The 17,891-nt window shown below is 53.0% G+C and overlaps 1 protein-coding gene across 17 annotated transcripts in view; it reads right to left on the bottom strand.

The window, feature by feature from the left end:
- RBFOX3 (RNA binding fox-1 homolog 3) overlaps nucleotides 1-17,891 on the bottom strand; it is a 375,241-nt gene that overhangs the window by 8,229 nt on the left and 349,121 nt on the right. For 10 of the 17 annotated variants that reach the window (XM_060171870.1, XM_060171872.1, XM_060171873.1 and 7 more), the window contains 5 exons: nucleotides 9,845-10,099; nucleotides 5,500-5,637; nucleotides 3,726-3,779; nucleotides 2,926-3,018; nucleotides 1,754-1,814 (listed from right to left, as the gene is read on the bottom strand). In XM_060171870.1, coding sequence (XP_060027853.1) covers nucleotides 1,754-1,814; nucleotides 2,926-3,018; nucleotides 3,726-3,779; nucleotides 5,500-5,637; nucleotides 9,845-10,066 — 568 coding nt within the window. In that variant the 5' untranslated portion in view covers nucleotides 10,067-10,099. The remainder of the gene's footprint in view (nucleotides 1-1,753; nucleotides 1,815-2,925; nucleotides 3,019-3,725; nucleotides 3,780-5,499; nucleotides 5,638-9,844; nucleotides 10,100-17,891) is intronic. The other 7 variants (XM_060171875.1, XM_060171867.1, XM_060171876.1 and 4 more) reach the window with 3 other exon arrangements.

Raw genomic sequence — 17,891 nt, 5'->3', positions numbered from 1 at the left:
GTACTCCAGTCTCTCCCTCCCCACAGGCAAGCCATCAGGCAGACACACCTGTGAGCCCCAAACCTAGGCTCTAATACTCCCACTGCTGGGTGGGTAGCTAGAATACTCTGTCTGGGGTCTCAAGCCTCCTATGGGTGGGGGGTATCACCAGCTCCTAGCCCATCACCCTGTAATGAGTGCACATGTAGTATCTAAACACTTCTGAGGAGATTCTGCAACCCACTAATTCCAGGTGAAGACAGAAAAGCTTTTTTTATCATGTGGGAAAACCTCCAGCCCAAGAATAATAAACTAGACTGTACAACTCCATGATGGCAGAGTTCCACAGCCCCAGAGGCCATGATCCCCCAGTTTCCATCCAGTCACTCTGCTGGGTCCCTCGTAGAGGCTGAATTCTGTCCTCTGGTGGTCTGGACACCTCCCCCTATGCCACCACTTGTTACTGTGACTTCCTGGTGCTCTGAGCCCACTGATAGAGGCAGCCTGGGGGCCCACCAGGGTGGCTGGCCTTTTCCTTTCTCCTGTCATTAGCAACTGCTGGTCCCAGCTGTCCAGCTGGTTTGTTTTCTATAGTAGAAATTTCTTTCCCCAGGTCAGACCAATGACCAGGGCAAGACTCAGGGCCTACAAGCCAAGTAAAGTCCACTCCCAGCCATGTTTTGGCTCTGCTACCTCCCCATAGACACTCAGGACTGGCCCAAGGCTATGCTTGTCACTCCTACCCAGCCCAGCAAAGACTTGTGTAGATGCCACTGGCCCCAAACAACAGACACCCCTGCTTTCCTTCCTGTGCTGGCCCTCATCCCAGATGCACCACCAGGGTGCTTGGGAGGAATCTGAGCATCTGAGAGTTGGATGTAGTCCCCCATTATCAAGTCTACATGGGCCACAGGGCCTCTGCACACCTCAGGTTCTCTGGGAGGAGAGAAAGGGGAGGGCTTGGGGGGAGGGTTCACAGGAAGATCCATCTACCTCCTGCCCCAGGTACCTGATTCCACCTATGGCTGACCCATAGGCGAGAAAGAGAGAGAGAGAGAGCCAGCCAGCCCGAGGGGGTGTTCCCTCCACCTAGTTCCTTCCAGGGAATAAGGAACAAATTTCTCCCACAGGGAAACTCATCCAATGAGCAGGGCCATAGCTCCAGAGCAAGAGAAAAGGACTGAAAAAGGCCCCAGCATTTTTTTTTTTTTTTTACCAGAGCACTGCTCAGCTTTGGTTTATGATAGTGCTGGGGATTGAACCTGGGACTTCAGAGCCTCAGGCCTCTTTGCACAACTATTATGCTATCTACCCCCGAACGCCCCCCCCCAACATCTCTACATACACAAATCAAGGGGCCCCTTCACACTCTGTGCAGCCAGCACTCAGAATGCACAGCTTCCTCTGCCAATACAGCCACCAGCAGACAGCAGGTACGCACACGCAGGGCTTCTCCAGGAGTGCTCACCTAGGACCAGGAGGCTGTCCTTTCATCCCCAACTGTCATACTCCCTCCAGCCCAGGCCCTTTTCTCATGGTTAACAGATCAGTGAGGTGCCACAGGTCTCTGGAGGCCACACAACTTGGGAACATCCAATGCTCTCATCAACTGTGTAGGTGTGAGTGGACAGCTCTCAGATCTTCTCCTGAGTTTCCCCCCACCCCCATTTCCCCAGCTGGGGGAATAGAAACTTAGCATCCAGGAAGGTGGGGCCCCACAGCCTCTCTAGCTGGCAGCCTCTGAAACCTGCTCCTTGGGCCCTGGGCCCCTTACCATTGGTGTAGGGGTTTGAAGTCTTCTTGTTGGTCATAACTCGGGCCGTGGCATTATTGACCTGCCCAGAGAGAGGGAGGGAGAGGATGAGGGGAGCCCCCACCTTCTTTCTGGCTATTGCTCTCCAGCTCTGCCTTGCTTCTCCATGGCTGAGGGTCAGGAGCGAGGTCTGGGTACCAGGGTGGGGCCTATGAGAACCGCCACCAGTAGCCTGGCCCACACCCTTGGGCCACCACAACAGCCTGGTCAGAAGCCTGGGGTCTTTGGCCAAGGTGTTCCCTCCAATTCTTCATGATGTGAAGCTCTTAATCTTCACAGGCTGTCCCCACACACCAAGCACCAGCCTCTCCCTGGCCACCCAGGCTGGCTGGTAGACTCTCTACCAAGTGCTCTTGGGCCCACAGCCAAGTTTCTGGACATAATCCCCCAGAGTCTGTGAAGACCATCTGTGGAGGCAAACAGTCCTGCCCAGCAGGGGATGAGGCTGCAGAGAGGGAACAGGGCACTTTCTAGACATTTGAGCCAGGCTGGGGTGGAGGAGAAAAAAGGAGACCTGAGGTCCAGGGGCTCTGCACTGCAGCCTCAGCCCAGGAGACAGGAAGCAGCTGGGTCAAAGTCAGGTGCCCCTGGGTCTTGGCTTCTGGAGCCTTCCCTCAATTCCTTCCACTTTTGCTTTCATGGGTGCTCTATTAGCTGCTGACCCTTGACTTCTGACCAGCTTGCCTTGCTGGTCCTGGGAACTCAATTCCTGGATCCTAGTGCAGGGAGAGGCTTGGGATGTCGCGGTTTTCCAGTCCTCTCAGCTGCTCCTCTGGGATGGTGTCTCTTGAGGTCTGGCTCAAGAATGTGTCGCTACCAAAGCTCTGGGGGAAGCAGGGTGTGTGATGGAGAGGGCTTGGCCCCCTGAGAAGGGGTCTGTGTAGGGGGGTGGGAAAGGTAAGAGGCTAATGAGTATTCACAACTGGGGCTCAGTCTGGCCCTCAGAGCTCCCAAGCCTCACACACATGTATTCTGAGGATCCTCCCTGTGTTGGGGGGGGGGCTTTCCAGGAAGAAGAGGGAGCCTAGAGGGAGCCTGACTCAGCCCCCCTGGGGTGGCAGTAATGGTGCATGCCTCTCTGCAGGGACACTGGGTAGGGGTGCTGAGGGACAATGACACACTTATCTGAGCACCTCAATTTTCCGTCCCTCTACGATCGTCCCATTCAGCTTCTCCCGGGCTCGGTCAGCATCTGAGCTAGTTTCAAAAGTTACAAACCCAAAACCCTGTGATTGAAGAAAGACAGACGGAAAGACATAGGATGAAAAAAAGGGGGGTTGGGGGGGAGGGCAGGGTTGGAGGGGGGACCGGGGAAGTGGGGAGAGAGAGACAGATCTTGAATCAGGTGAGACGAAGGAGAGAGTCAGGGAGCCCAGCAATATGCTCAGGGGTGTGGGCCCAGGGCAGCACTCTCAGAGACAGGCCAAAGCTATGACAGATACTTACTTGGCCAGGGGTTGGGGTGTCACCCTGACCCCATTTGGGAACCAAGATGGGGCTTTTTGACCCGGAGTGGGAGGGGGCAGGTCTACTCACCTGCACCCAACCCAGGTATCTCTTATTCCCAAAGTGGGAAGCAGGGCTAGTGTATGCTGAGCACCCTCCCAGAATGCCCACCTGCCAGTTTCTCCCCCAAGACTCAGGGCTACCCCTGCCCCAAGAGTTGACTGGGGTGGTGACACTGGCCCACAGGCTGGGCTTGGGTGCAGAGGGGTCCTAGGAGCTTAAGAGAGAAGGAGGTGTCAGCAGCAGCAGCACTGAGAGACATCGGGGGTGGGGAGGGGGCAGGGCAGGGCAGGGGATACAAGCACCCGTGTCACTCAAGGGTCCTTGGGCTCTGAGCTCTCCAGGAAGGAAACGCACATGTCACATGTTAGCCTGGCTGGACCTATAGTCAGCGCTGTAATGCTGGCAGCCTCTGGGCAGCACCCACCTTGGAGCCCCGCTCGTTAAAAATGATCTCCACGTCTAAAATTTTTCCAAATTGCTGCAGAGACAGAGAAGAGATGGGGAGACAAGACAGGGAATGTCAGCAGACAGAAGAGGGTTCCCTGCTGGCCCTACATGCCCACAGAGTCAGTGGCCTGTTCTCCCTGTGGGCTTCTGGCCAGCAAGGGGACACTAGCCCACTAAGGAGCTGGGACCCTCATTCACACTAAACGGCATAGGAGCTCTGGCTGGGCCCCTCCCCAAAGTGGGGCCCTGGAGTATGACACAGAACCCAAGGCGGGGTAGCAGGGGTGAGACTGCTGAGGCAGCACTCTTGGGGAAGGTGGGTCTTGAGTCTGAGATGGGAAGGAGAGATACCAGGAGGAAGGGGCTGAAGTAGGTCCAGACATGTGAGGGGACCTATCCAGTTCTTCTTCTAGCGTTTGCCCTTCTTCCGTAGCCAGTCAACAGCGTCAGGTTGAGCCTGATGTAAAGTTTTGAGACCTCCTTTGAATCTGGAGAGGTGGCAGTCGTTGACTATGTGGGTCATAGTCTGTCTGTAGCCACAGGAGCAGTTTGGGTCATCTCTGGCTCCCCAGCGTGGGGCATGAAAGCAGTGACTGTCCCCAGAGGGATGCACTGGGCAGTCAAGTCCTGTGCTCTGCCTGCCCATCACTGGCCTAGACCAGCCATCATGCTGGCCCATGAGAAAACAGACATGTGGACCAGCCCAGTGGTGATGCAGAGCCTGTGTGAGGTGTCCAACATGTGGAGCTAACAGTTTTGTTTCCCCCTGAACTGTCAGGGAAGTGTCAGGTGGGTGGTAGGAGGTGTGGAGCCAAGGACACAACTGCAGCTCCTAGCAGGTGCTGCCGAGCATAGGGTGTGCATACCAGGTGAAGAGTGAGGCAGCCGGCGCCCAGGTGTGAAACCCATTGGGGTCTGCTGGCAGGGGGCCCTGTGAGGTGATGGGGGTGGGCTTCACCTGGGGTGGGTCACAGGCTCAGAGAGGGGTTGCTGCTGCCCAAGACGGGCTGAACCTTCTGATGGCTGTAAACCCCACCAGCAACAGTGGTCTAAACCTCTGGTCAATCCAGTGGGACCTAGATCCCCAAAAGGCTATCGGGGGGAGGTGAGGCTGGGGAGTCCATGGGAGGGCCAGGACACCTCCTGCCCACCCAGATTCCGTCTGGGTGAGGGGCCAGGTCAGAGGAAGGCTGGGGTCAGGGGTCAGGCAGAGTGAGGGGTAGAGTTTTGGGGGCTAGCAGGAGGAAGGGAAGACTCGGGTCTGAGGGCTGGCCTGCAGGGTCTCACAGTTCCCTGCATCCTCAAAGCTGGCACCCTATAGGGCCATCTGGGACCCCAGCAAAGATATGTGCTCTCACACTGCCTGGTGCCCCCATCTTGACCCTAGCTCCCAGGAGAGGCAGGGCCTGGGTACCAACTGCTGGGGGGCCAGCAAGGAAAGCCCTTGCAGGTGCCCTTTGAGGGTACAGTAGCCCTGCATTCTGATGGGGGAGGGGCAGCAGAGTAATCAGTTCACTGGTACAGCCAGGCCTGAGCCTAGGGTAGGGGAAGGAACCCCCTGGGGCAAGAAGCCACAGCAGAACCAAATGATAGGAGCCTTTGGTCCCACCCCACCCTGTGGGCGCAGGTCAGGAGCCAGGACTCAAGGTGTGAACTTTGTGAGGGAGAGGAGAAGGATATGGGTGTGCTTGGCAGTGAAAACTGTGGGGCTGGGTTTTGCAGGGAGGAGGGAGTGGGAGCTGCACACTCACCCCAAACATTTGCCGCAGGTCGGGGTCCCTGAATCGGAAGGGGATGTTCGAGATGTGGAGCCTCTTGGGCTGCTGCTTCTCTGTGGGGTCTGAGGTGTGCAACGGCTGGTTATCTGTCTGGGCTGCCTCATCCGTCTGCTGGGGGGAGAGGACCAGCTGAGTCAACCCTGGAGGAGGTGGGGTCTAAAGGCCAGGCAGGCCCTCCCCCGAACCCCTTTGGCTCCCCTATCAGGGAGGAAAACCCAGTGTCTCAACAGGGAGCCCCCATCTCCAGGACCAGGCCCATTGGATCCCTGATGCCCCCAGTTCCTCCCAGATCCACCTGTCCACACAGCCTCAGTAGCCCCTCAGCTCTGACCTGGTTCTGAGAATAGGTATTTGACCAACCCTGACAGTGCAGAGGAATGCCACACAACTTTAGAACCCTGCTGAGAATGGGGGCTCAGAGCCCACCTTTTCATGTAAGGGGTGCTGGACTGAGGGGTCACTTGAAACTGCCTAGTGCAGATGGCCAAGTCCAGTCCTTTGTGGTTCTCACCAGGGGCCCAGATGCAGGTGAACAGAGGGGCTCAGAAGCAAAGCTATGGCAACGGGAGGGACCCACATCCATGCCACTGCCCTGGGAAGAAGGTCGGCATGGTGAGCAGATCTATTTGGGCACAGATGCATGCCCTACAGGGGGTGGCCTGGACCCATCCCTGTGGCAGTCCAGTGTCAAAGGCATGCAGCCTTACCAGCACCAGCTGGGTGAGTGGGCAGCTGATACCCTGGGGTCAGCTCACTGCAGTCTTGATGCAGGGCCTTTGGCCACCTATGCCACTGATGGACACATCAGGACCTGGGTGACCAGCCCATTGGCACCTACCTGTGCCAGTCTCAGTTCTCAGCCATGGGTGCCCATTGATGAGGGTGGGCCTGGGGATCTGATGGCAATGGAAGGCTAGGTCACCAGAGAGCCAACATCAGTTGTGTCCAATGGGGACCTTCAGGCTTTTCTTGGGGCCACTGTCCAGTTCACGAACTGGGTCTGCACACTCAGCTTGAGTCAGGACCCCAGCTGAAGCCACCCATTCTGAGCCTTTCATTTATCCGCCGTGTGTGTGTGTGTGTGTGTGTGTGTGTGTGTGTGTGTGTATTTAATACTCCCACTTTGTTTTCCTCTCCCACCTTTTTCTCAGGTAGCCTGAGTGCTACTGTTGATGCCCACTTACTGATGACTATTTTGTTTGGCCTGCCCATCAATTTTATATCCTTGTCATTTTCCTCAATTTCTTCCATATCACATGATCCCCTTGAGCTCCTTCCACTTTGCTGCAAATGGCAAAACTCCATCTTTTTTATTGCAGAAGAGTAGTCCACTGTGCAGTTACCATGACTTTCTACTGCAGCCATCTATCAGTGGACACTTTGTCTCCTTACTTTAGCTACTGGAATACCACAACAAACACTGGGCTGGCTCTAACACTGTGTGCTATGTTTACACACAAGTTCCCAGAGGCTTTTACTGGACTCTGTACAAATAAATTTCCATTTCCAAATGCTGGTGGCCTTGGTCACCCTGTGGCCTGAGGAGCAGAAAGGCTGGAGTACACAGAGACCTAAGCATGAAAGGAGAGATGTCAGAGTGTGCATCCCAGGGAAGTCTCGGCATGGCTTGGTGATGACACCTTCCAGTGCTTAAGAGGGTGAGTGGGGGAGGTAGCTACCAGGCCTCTTGTTGCCTGCCCAAGGCCACAGAGAGTCTTAGGACTCCAGTGTGCCCTTGATGGCCTTTCTGGTTAGTCTTTCTGGAAGCATGGGCCCTGAGAGGCTGTCACTAACATTCCTAGTAGGCAAAGAGACTGAGAGCACCTTTACTGAGAGCCAGTCCTATGACTGTGATCTAAAGATTGTGGTCTAGAGTTCCTCGGGTGACTCTGTCCTCCCCTGTGGCACCCCCAGAATCCATGGTGGGTTTATAGTCACCATCTCCTCTTTCACTGGGGACCCAGATGACCTCTGCCTTGGAAGTATGGTCTTTGGAGTGTGTGTGAGCCCAAGCTCTCCTGCCCTGCTCTTGGGGTACCCTGTGCCCTGGTTTGAGGTTGCAGGTGATCCAACAAAGACCTCCCAAGCACCCCCAGGATGGGAAGGCCTGGGACTCTTTTAGAGTCTGGCAAGTCACCAGATGTTTTTGGGGGTTCACAAACAGGAGTGACCCCCAAAATTTGACTAGTGGGATCCACGGCTTGACAGGGAGGTACTCTGTATCCCTGGTGCTCCTGGGTCCCAGTGAGTGATGAAGAAAACTGGGTTTGGGAATCTAGCTTGGAGGAAGGCATACAGTGATGATTCTGACCACGAGAGGGCAGCAGTCAGCACAGCTAGGGGCAGAGAATGAAACCTTCTGAGAGCCATGAGCTGGAAGGACCTGGGCTAGGCACTCCTGTTCTGTCCCCAATAGCAGAACTGAGTCCACAGTGTGTCTCTGAGCTCGTCCAAAACATCATAGGGCAGGTGGAAGGAACAAGGTTGTGGGGTATGTGCAATGAGCCCATAGTGGAGCCAGAGGGCCTGGGGAAGGAGTTGTCTGCATGTGGCCTTGGGCCATCTTTTCTCAAGCTCTTCAAAGCCTGGAGGCACATGCATTTCTGGGATGATGTAATGGTCTGAGCAGTACTTAAAGCCACTGCTCACACTGGAGCCAGTAGCAGGTAGCAGGTCTGAGTGTCACCTTGGGGATGTGGGGAGAGCTTGAGGGCTCCTTTCCAAAGCTGCTCCTCTCAAGTTGCCAAAGCCTGTTAACCAGAGTGCAGAGGCCACACAGCTCCTGCGGGCAGCTCTGCTAACACTGGTCACCATGGCTGAGTAGGAGAGAACCCAGAGCTTGGCCTGCAAGGGAAAGGGCTCAGAGACACTCTGGCTAGCCTGGTGGTGAGCAAGGAGGCCTCTGCAGCAGCTCTGGATGTCCTCTGTCTTCCTGTGAAGCAGGTGCCATCTACCCAAGTGTCCCTAGCCCTGAGGTCCTTTGAAGAGAGAGATTCATAGACCATAACCCTGACCCCTGGAGGACCAAGATGAGGCCCAAGCCAGAGGCAGAAAGGCTGAGGCTTCCTGGTTATCTGGCCAGGGGCCCTGTGGCCTGGGCAACTTTTCCAGGGCAGTGCTGGCCCAGGTGGTGGGGATTCTTCCTGGCTCCTGCAGGCCCTCTTCAATGTTCCAGGGAGTCCTCTTCTTTGCACCCCAGTGCTGATGCACTGCTGGAGGAGGGATGACTATGTCCTGGTGGCCCAGGGCACCAAGGGTGCCCCACTGCATGTCCTCTTCTGCCTCCTGCACTTGCTTCCAAGGGATCTCTGGGGCACCTAAGACCATCATTTGTTGAGGGAGCAGCAGTGGAGGTGTGAGCAGGTGCATCTGTCTTCACAGTCCACAGAAAGGGAGGTACTGGCAACTGTGACCCCTCTGCTGGCTGCCCACTTGGGTCTGGGAGGAGGTTCTGATGGGCTCTTTCCCCAGGGATTATGGTGAAAGGAAGAGCCAGAAAGGGCCAGTGATAACTGTCTACACAGCACCCTGGTAGCTGGGCCAGAGGAAGGGAGCATGTGAGGGAGCACCATCAGGGGATGCCATCCACCTGCCATCCAGCTCATGGTGGTTCACATGAGCACAGGACCAGGGGTGGCAGGAAGAGCCCAACACTAGAGAAGCAAAGAGGGAGACCCATGGAACATGCAGGAAAAGGTAGAGAAGGGCAGGGTGGGGTGCCAGCACCTTGTGTGGCAGCTGCCTACCCCAGGCACCAGCTCAGGGCATCCTGGGAAGCGCCTGTACCATGACATGCTCCCTCTCTCTCGGGAACCCTTGGAGAAGTGCAGGGCTCAGCGCTTTCTGCTCAGGAGCTGCATTACAACCACATAATTGAAGCTATCTGACTGGAGTGTGGCCAAGCAGGTAGATTACAAGTGATTAGAAATGCTGGGGGCGCCTGCAACCTAAGATAGCAGAAAGGCCCAGCCAGGCCCCACCCCAGTGTGGCCCCTGGGATATTTCAGGCCAGCCCAGTCCTCCTTCCTAGGCCCCCCCCCTTGCCCCACAGGTCCACAAGTAGGTCACAGGCAGCTGAGGACAGACTCCCTGACCAGGTGAGTTAGCTGACAGGAGCTCAGAGTAGCTGGGCAGGTGGGTGGGTTGCAGCTCCATCCCACTGTGCTAGAAGCTGCTCCCTGGAATGTTCAGGGCCCAGGGTGCTGAGGAGCTCCAGGTTTGCAGCTCTTCTGGGGGTGAAGCCTCTGTGGGGACCTCTCTGGGCAGAAGTCCCCTCACAGCACACACCCCTGCAGCCCCAGGTCCTAAGACCCCTTACCGGCACAGTCTGGGTCCCTGCGATGGGCTGTGTGCTGGGCTCGGGTCCGGGCTGCTCGGGATGGGTCTGTGCTGGTGTGTATAGGGTCAGGCCATGCTCCGGGGGCACCGGCGTCTGGCCTGAGTACTCCTGTGGGGGGTGTGGTGGAGGGGGGACGTACTCGGCAGGGATGCCATTCTGTGGTGGAGGTGGGTACTGGGCAGGGGGGTAGGGCTGGGCCATCTCTTCAGGTGGAGCCGTGGTGTCCTGACTTCCCTGCAGGGAGAGAGAGCAAAGCTGGTTAGACTATGAGTCTATGCCCAGAGTCTGGGTGCACCCACCCAGTGGGGGCAGAAGTGTGGGCTGCATTTAGTGGGGCCTCTAGTGGAGTCTTCCCAGCACCACAGCCATCTCAGAGCCCAAGGAGGTGCCTACCAGGTGGGCATAGCAGTCTGGAGTGAGATCCTGGGCTGAGCCCACTTTCATTTTGTTATTATTATTATTATTGTTGTTGTTGTTGTTACTACCATGGCTAGAGGTGGAACTCAGTGTCTACACAACAAATCCATTGCTCCTGGTAGCCATATTTCCCTTTTATTCTTTTCTTTTACTCACTAGACCAGAAAGAAATTGAGAGGGGAGAGGGAGGTAGAGAAGAGAAAGAGAAACACCTGCAGTGCTACTTCATCACTCATGAAGCTTCCCCTTTGCAGGTAGGGACCAGAGGGTTGAACCAGCATCCTGCATATGGTAATATATGTGCTTAACCTGGTGCACCACCACCTGATGCCTATTTATTTTTCCAGAGTTCTGACTTAAGGTGGTGGAGGGGACTGAACCTGGGACCTCAGAGCCTCAATCATGAGTGTATTTTGCTGAACTACTATGCTATCTCCCTTCCTCAATTTCACATACTTTTTAGACCATAGTACACTAAAGGTACTTTCTTTTTAACTCTCCTTATTTACCTGTTTCATTTTCTGATAAATGCAGACCCACACAACTGTCCAACACAGCACAGTGAGCCTGTCCCCTGCACCCAATCAAGCTATCAGCACCAGGAAACCAACAGAACTTAGCTGTTTGTGACCTGCCAGACCCCTTTTCTCTGCCCTCTTTTCCTCAGTGAGGCTGAGGACACACTCATAGCCCATGGGGAAGGGGCAGTGAACCTGCAGGAGTGAAGCCTGAGTCTTCACCTACAAGGCTAGCCAACACAGGGAGGTATAGAAGCTTCTAATCCTTCTCAGCACCTCCCAGAGCTGAAGAGCCCTCTGGCCTGGAGAGCAAGACAATCAGTGGCACAGGTCCTCGGCCACCAAATATGCTTCCTGCAATAGGGACTGAGAAGCCCCCACACCCTCCAAATTCATGGGCTGTAGTTCTTTTTTCCCCTTATATTTATTAATTTATTCCCTTTTTTTGCCCTTGTTTTTTATTGTTGTTCTTATTGATGTCATCATTATTGGATAGGACAGAGAGAAATGGAGAGAGGAGGGGAAGACAGAGAGGGGGAGAGAAAGATAGGCAGCTGCAGACCTGCTTCACCACTTGTGAAGCAACTCCCCTGCAGGTGGGGAGCTGGGGGCTTGAACCAGGATCCTTACACTGGTCCTGGGACTTTGTGTCACCTGGACTTAACCCACTGCGCCTAACTCCCGAGCTGTAGTTCTGGTGGGAAGTTCCTTGGGCCCAGGGAAGGGCCTGGGACCTTCATGGAGTCATAAAGGAGGCAAGCAGAGGCAGGGCTGGCTTTCCCCAGCCCTGCCATTCTCTCAGGATTCAATGCCCCATCTACACTCCCTGCACCCAGCCTTCTGGGATGTCTGTCTAGGTGGGATGGAGGCTAGGTGACTCTGCCCTGTCCTTTTTCTCATTCCCCAATTCCTGCCCAGTGCCTATTACCCCAGTTCTAGGGAGGGGGATCTCCTGAGGTCCATGACCAGAAACCTAGTCCTCATCCCTTCCCTTCCTCCCCTTTCCCCCTGCCTCTACAGGACCCCCACACCTGGAATCATACCACATGTACACTCAGACTCTTGAATATTTGTGCCTCCTAGAGGTGCCCACCTCATTGTCACAGCGCCCATAAAGCCCATTGCCACCCTCCTCTCCAAAGTCCTCAGTGTGTCCCCAGCTTCCACTGACAAGATGCATCTCCCCCAAGACAGAGATGGGAGATCCTCTCCCACCTGCCTTGTTCTCATCCCAGCTCACCCAGCTCTCACTTTCCTGGCCCTTCTGGACTATCCCTGCAGGTCCAGGACAGACATCTGGAGCCCAGGTGGTCAGGGAGCTGCAGGGCATGAGGACCAGGCAGTGACTGTATCTGATGGGGTGAGAAACAGCTGTGGATGGGACAAATGGGTACATGTGTGACATAATGACACATTGGGACACATGACCTTGCTTAACTCACTCCACCTGTGAGCACAACATGAACACACCCCCATCTCACATCTGGTAAGATGAATGCATGGCCACTATGACTTGTCAGGTCTACCTGGGAGTGGCCAGGACAGCAGTTGAGAGTACCAGCTCCCCCGCCTCCCCTGGTCTTCACAAGAGGAGGTCTCCCAGCTGAGCAATAAGAGTCTGGACCCTAAGAGGCACAGGCAGAACTTTCCTCTCTGCTACTAGGTACCCTGGGCCCTGTTTACTGTCTGTGACTAGGTTCCCCATATGCACAGCTCATCATGTTGTTCTGAAGTAGCAAGCGCAGAACAAGGCTCAGGGGACTCTGCTTCTCCTACACCCCCTCCTATAGGTGGCCATGATCCTGGGTGGCTCTTTCTGGCTGCATATCACAGCCCCTCAGGATGCAGCCCAGAGTTCCCTGAGCACATGTAAATGAAACACAAGGATGCATTGGATCGACCTTCTCGTGGTGCATCCCGTGAGTACCCATTCACTGGGGAAACTGGCGATCCTTCCTAGCCGACTGAATCCACATGGATCCCAGTCACTTTCAAAGCCAGCAACAAGCAGCTCCTGACAGCTTTCAACCTGACCTGTTGACTGGCTACGGAAGAAGGGCAAACGCTAGAAGAAGAAAGGAGGCAGGTACAACCCTAGAAGATGTGAGAATTGCTCAGGACACAGGGCTGAGAGGGAGGGTTAGCATTTCCTCTCCTGCCTTATTTTTTTCTCATCTGCTAGGTCAGAGTTGGTGAGGGGCTGGGTTTTGTGGCAGGAACCTAGTTGAGTTCCCATAGCCTCACAGCTTGTAAACATGCCTGGCTTCCCAGGAAATTGAGAATTTCCAGAGCAGGAGCCCTGCACTCACCACCATCTGCCTTAGGCACAGCACTCTGCCTTAGGACTTCTCTCTGCATAGTCTCTGCTCCGGGATGGATGGTGGATGGGCAGGTAAGTGGGTGGATGGAAAAATGGTAAAGGAAAGGTGGAGATGTGTCTGAATGGTCAAAGTACAGTGAAGGGATGCAGGAACAAGTGGAAGAAAAGAAGACTGGATGGATGGAGGGATGGATGATAGGTGAATGAATTGGGTGGAAGAATTAATAGAAGATGAATATATGGAGGCCAGGTGGTGGTGCACCTGGCTGAGTGCACTTTACAATGTGCGAGGATCCAGTTTCAACCCCCTGGCCCCTACTTGCAGGGGGAAAGCTTCACAAGTGGTGAATCAGGGCTGCAGGTGTCTCTCTCTTCCTCTCTATCTCCCCACCCCTCCAGATTTCTCTGTCTCTATCCAATAAATAAAATAATTTTTTAAAAAGATGGATGAATGGTGGATGAATGATGGATGAAAGGAAGACAGGTGAACAGATGGGTAGATGAACAAATGGAGGGGTAGGTGGGTGTATAGCTGAATGGACCAGTAATGAATAGTAGGTTTAAGTGTAGAGACCAAGGTCAAGTTACCATCCCTCCCTCCATAAATGAGCTCCTCTCTCTTGGTATCACATTGGTCTGACAAAACCAGTGAGATCCAGACCACAGACCAGACTGCTGGACAAAAACAGCCATTCTGTGTTGGAGACCCTTGGTTCTCCCCCCCCTTGGTTCTTTTAATACTCATTTCTTGATGTTGAATAAAGATAGCCCTCTGAGATGTGTGTCCATCTCCAGATTTCTTGATTCTACTGGCAAGAATCTCTGAAGATTTTGCTCTCAACCCTGAGATGATAATGGGATCCAGGATCTTGGCTTCTGGTCTCCGCATTATGCAGCTGAATATTCCAATAATTCTAAATGATTCACTCAAGAGCTCTGGACACTGGCCCAAGAAGGCCCACCACTGTCACGGACAACCACTCCTTGGGACCCCTCTCTCCTATTCTCTATTACTCTTATGTTTGGTGACATCCTTGCTTTCTTGTTTCTGTAGAAAATAGAAGAGAATGAATGGCCTTCCTGCTTCACAGCCTATCCTCTGTCCTCCCTCATGTCTGTCATGATTGCCTCTGCTCTGTCTGTGACCAATTACTTTGACTGTACATCCAGGTCCATCCCTTCTCACCAATATCCTCATGGTAATCTCTCCCATGGAAGCAAAGAGACAAACTCCAGTCCTGGCCCTACTGGCCCTGAGTCTACAAGTTCTAATCATTATCTCCTTGTAGAGCAGATGCCCAAGGGAGGTGCCTAGCTCAGCAACTCTGCTATCACTTAATCCCTCTTTAATCCAGCTTTCCACAGGACCACCTTCCTCAGGGTTTCCCCTCTACCATGCTGAAAATCCAGTTCTTGTCTGACCTCACCCTCAGCAGTGTCAAAGGCACTGAACACAGTGTTCTCTAGAAGTACCTTCTCTTGTAGACAGTAGATAAAGCACCAGGCTCACCAGCATGAAATCCTGGGCTTGATCCCGAGCACTTCATGTGCCAGAGTGGTGCTCTAATCTCCTTTTTCTCCTTCTCTGTCTCTCATAAATAAATAAAGATGGGGGGAGAGCAAATAAAAGTACTTTCTCTTGCTTTTGGTTAAACCACTCTCTGTTGGTTCTCTGGTTTTTATCAAAGGGGTGGGGTTATGTAAAGAGACTCAAATGCCTGAGTTCCAAAGTCCAAGGATGAATCCCTTGCACCACCATAAGACAAAGCTGAGTAGTGCCCTGGTAAAAATAAATAAATAAATAATAAAATTCTTCTACATAAATAAAGAAAATAAAAATAAATAAAATTCTTCTACATCTGTATTACTGGTTCCCTGGCATCTCCTCAAAGCTCAGTCCTTAGCCTCTGCTCCTCTCTGGATACACTCCCTACCTAAATGCTCAAACTTAGAATTCTCATTTGTCTGTTGATCACCTCTAGTTATCTGTCTCCATCTGGACTTCTCTTCAGAATCCCAGATGTCTTCCAGCAGGCTGCAATTGGCTGCCTAATATCCAATTCAAGCCTGACCTATCCTCCAAGGGACTCCTGCTTCCCTTCCCAGTGAACCCCCAAACCTACCTCTCTCTCTCACAGTCCCCACTCAACTGTAAGCTTGATGCATTTTTTGTCACCAGGGTTATCCCTGGGGCTCAGGGCCCACATGACTCCACCACTCTTATGGCCATTTTTATTTCCTCTAGAACTAAGAGAGACAGAGAGGAAGAGGAGAGGAGTTATGCCACAGCACCACTCCACTGTTTGTAAAGCTTCCCCTCTGCGAGCTCTCCCATGTGGTGGTTGGGGACTTGAACCTGGGTCTTCATGAATGGTAATAACAAGAGTGGCAACCCAGGAAGTGGTAAATGTTACAAGTCAGGCTGAATCTGGCCTAGGAGAGCCTGTGGTAGACATCTGTCATCACACCACACTTGATGTCTTCAAAACACCTGCAGTTGCTTCCTGGGGGGGCGGGCCGGCAGGCTCTGTAAGTGATGGTGCCTGTGTCTACCATCTGCCCCCTCTACACTTTTATCCCCAGATCTGAGGCTAAACCGGTGGGAGATGATTCCACTCCTACAAACAGCCTTTCTTTTTTCTCTATTCTTGATAGAGGTTAAGAGACAGAGAAATAGAAAGAGAGACACCTGCAGCACTGCCTCACCATTTGTGAAACTTCCCCCCTCCCCCTTGCAGGTAGGGACTGGGGACTTGAACCTGGTGAGAACAACTCCATTGCCCCCAGCTTTGGGGTTCATCTCTGGCTGAGGTCCCCACTGCTCAATCTCTAGATACCTCAGTAGACACTCTCCCTGTGAAGGGACCTGCCTTGAATTCTAGAGTATGGAGTCCACTGCTCTTGCTGGGACCCTATCCAGAGTGACTGGATGGGAACCTTACCTAGTCCCAGGAGCAGATGGGAAGATGCTCTGAGCAGGGGGTGGCTGCGCCATGGAGGAGAGATAGAGGAGATCCGGAGTGAAGAGGGAACACAAATCTGTATTCGCACGGGCACCTCAGAGTTGGGTGAAAGCGCAGTGGTTCGGGCCATGTGGAGCTAGCAAAAATGGCAGCCTTACACAGCACCCTTCCCTGCATCTAATTACCGAGGTGAAGAGCGGGCAAGAGAGAGAGAGAGAGCCAGAAGTAGGAGGGCTTTATAGAGCAAAAACCGGGAGTGACGAATCGGGATAGGATTGGTTGGGAATATAGTATTAACTCTCATGGGAACTGGCAATAACCTGAGGGGACAACATGGTGGCTGTGACTGCATCTGCACAATTTCCCAGCATCTCCCCCTTTCTTTTTATCTAATGGCCACAGTATAGGAAATTTAGAGTGGAGCAGGCTTAAATGTTTTTAAGGAATGCCATGCTCAGGTGGGCCCATGGACTTCAGTGGTGATGGCACCCTTGACAGAAGGATAAAAACAGCAGCACGCCCCCCCCCACTGCAGATGACCCTGAACTTGGCCTTCTCTCCTGTCCACAGAGGGGAGGAACCCTACTGCCCAAGGCAGGGCCTTTTTCTTTTCACTTTTTTTTGCCACCCAGGTTATTGCTGGGGCTTAGTGCCTACATGATTCACTGCTCCCAGCAATCTTTTTTTTAAAAAAAGTCTTCCTTTTTTTTCACTGGAGGATGAGAAACAAAGAAATGAGAGAGAAAGAGAGAAAGAGAGAGAGAGAGAGAGAGAGAGAGAGAGGCAAACAGGCAGATACTTGAAGCACTGTTCCACCATTTGAGAAGGTTTCCCCCTGCAGGTGGGAATTGGGGGCTTCAATCAGGTCCTCACATTATCACTCTACTGAGTGAGCTACTATACAGCCCTGCAGACCCATCTGTGTGTGTGTGTGTGTGTGTGTGTGTGTGTGTGTGTGTGTTGGGGGGGTGTTTAATGGTTTACAATACAGTTGTTGGCACATGGGTACTATTTCTCATCTCTCCAAATTAGGTGTCTGCAAAATACTCTCACCCCAAATTAGGTCCATCATCGTCTACCAGGAGCAGAAAGGCCTCTCTCTCCTCCTTCTCTCTCCCTGTCATCCTTCCCCCAGAGTCCTTTTCTTTGGTGCAACACACCAAACCAAGTCCAAGTTCTACTTTCTGTTTCCTCTTTCTGTTCCTGTTTCTTAACTTCTGGCCATAAGTGATATCATCCCATATTCATCCTCCTCTTTCTGGTTGATCTCACTTAACATGATTCCTTCACATTCCATCCAAAATGAGGAAAGTGATTTCATCATTCTTAACAACATAGTAGTATGCTGTTGTGCATGTATACCACAACTTATTCAGCCACTCATCTATTGTTGGATACCTAGGTTCCTTCCAAGTTTGAGCTCTTAGAAGTTTACATGGATATAAACTTCCTTAGGAATTATAGGGTCATAGGGTCTGTTCACTTCTAGCCTTTTGAGAGTTTTCCACACTGCTCTCCACAATGGTTGGAACAATTTACATTCCCATCATCAATGAAGGGGGGTTCCCTTATCCCCACAACCTCTCCGGCATCTGTTGTTACTGTCCTTTATGATGTATGACATGCTCACAGAAGTAAAGTGGTATCTCATTGAGAGCTACCATCTTTAAGAGCTAAGACACTTCCGTCCAAGTGTCCCCACCCACCACAGACCCAGGGCCGAATTGCAGTGTCTCGTGGTCATCCAGCATGCTGTGGTGCCGCCAGGGGTGAGTCTCTGAGTATGAGGGGACAGACAGGGCAGAAGG

The sequence above is a fragment of the Erinaceus europaeus genome, chromosome 14 (genome assembly GCF_950295315.1).
Source record: "Erinaceus europaeus chromosome 14, mEriEur2.1, whole genome shotgun sequence".
Taxonomy (NCBI): Eukaryota; Metazoa; Chordata; class Mammalia; order Eulipotyphla; family Erinaceidae; genus Erinaceus; species Erinaceus europaeus.
Note: the sequence above shows the minus strand (reverse complement) of the source record. Positions and strands in the feature narration are given on the sequence as shown.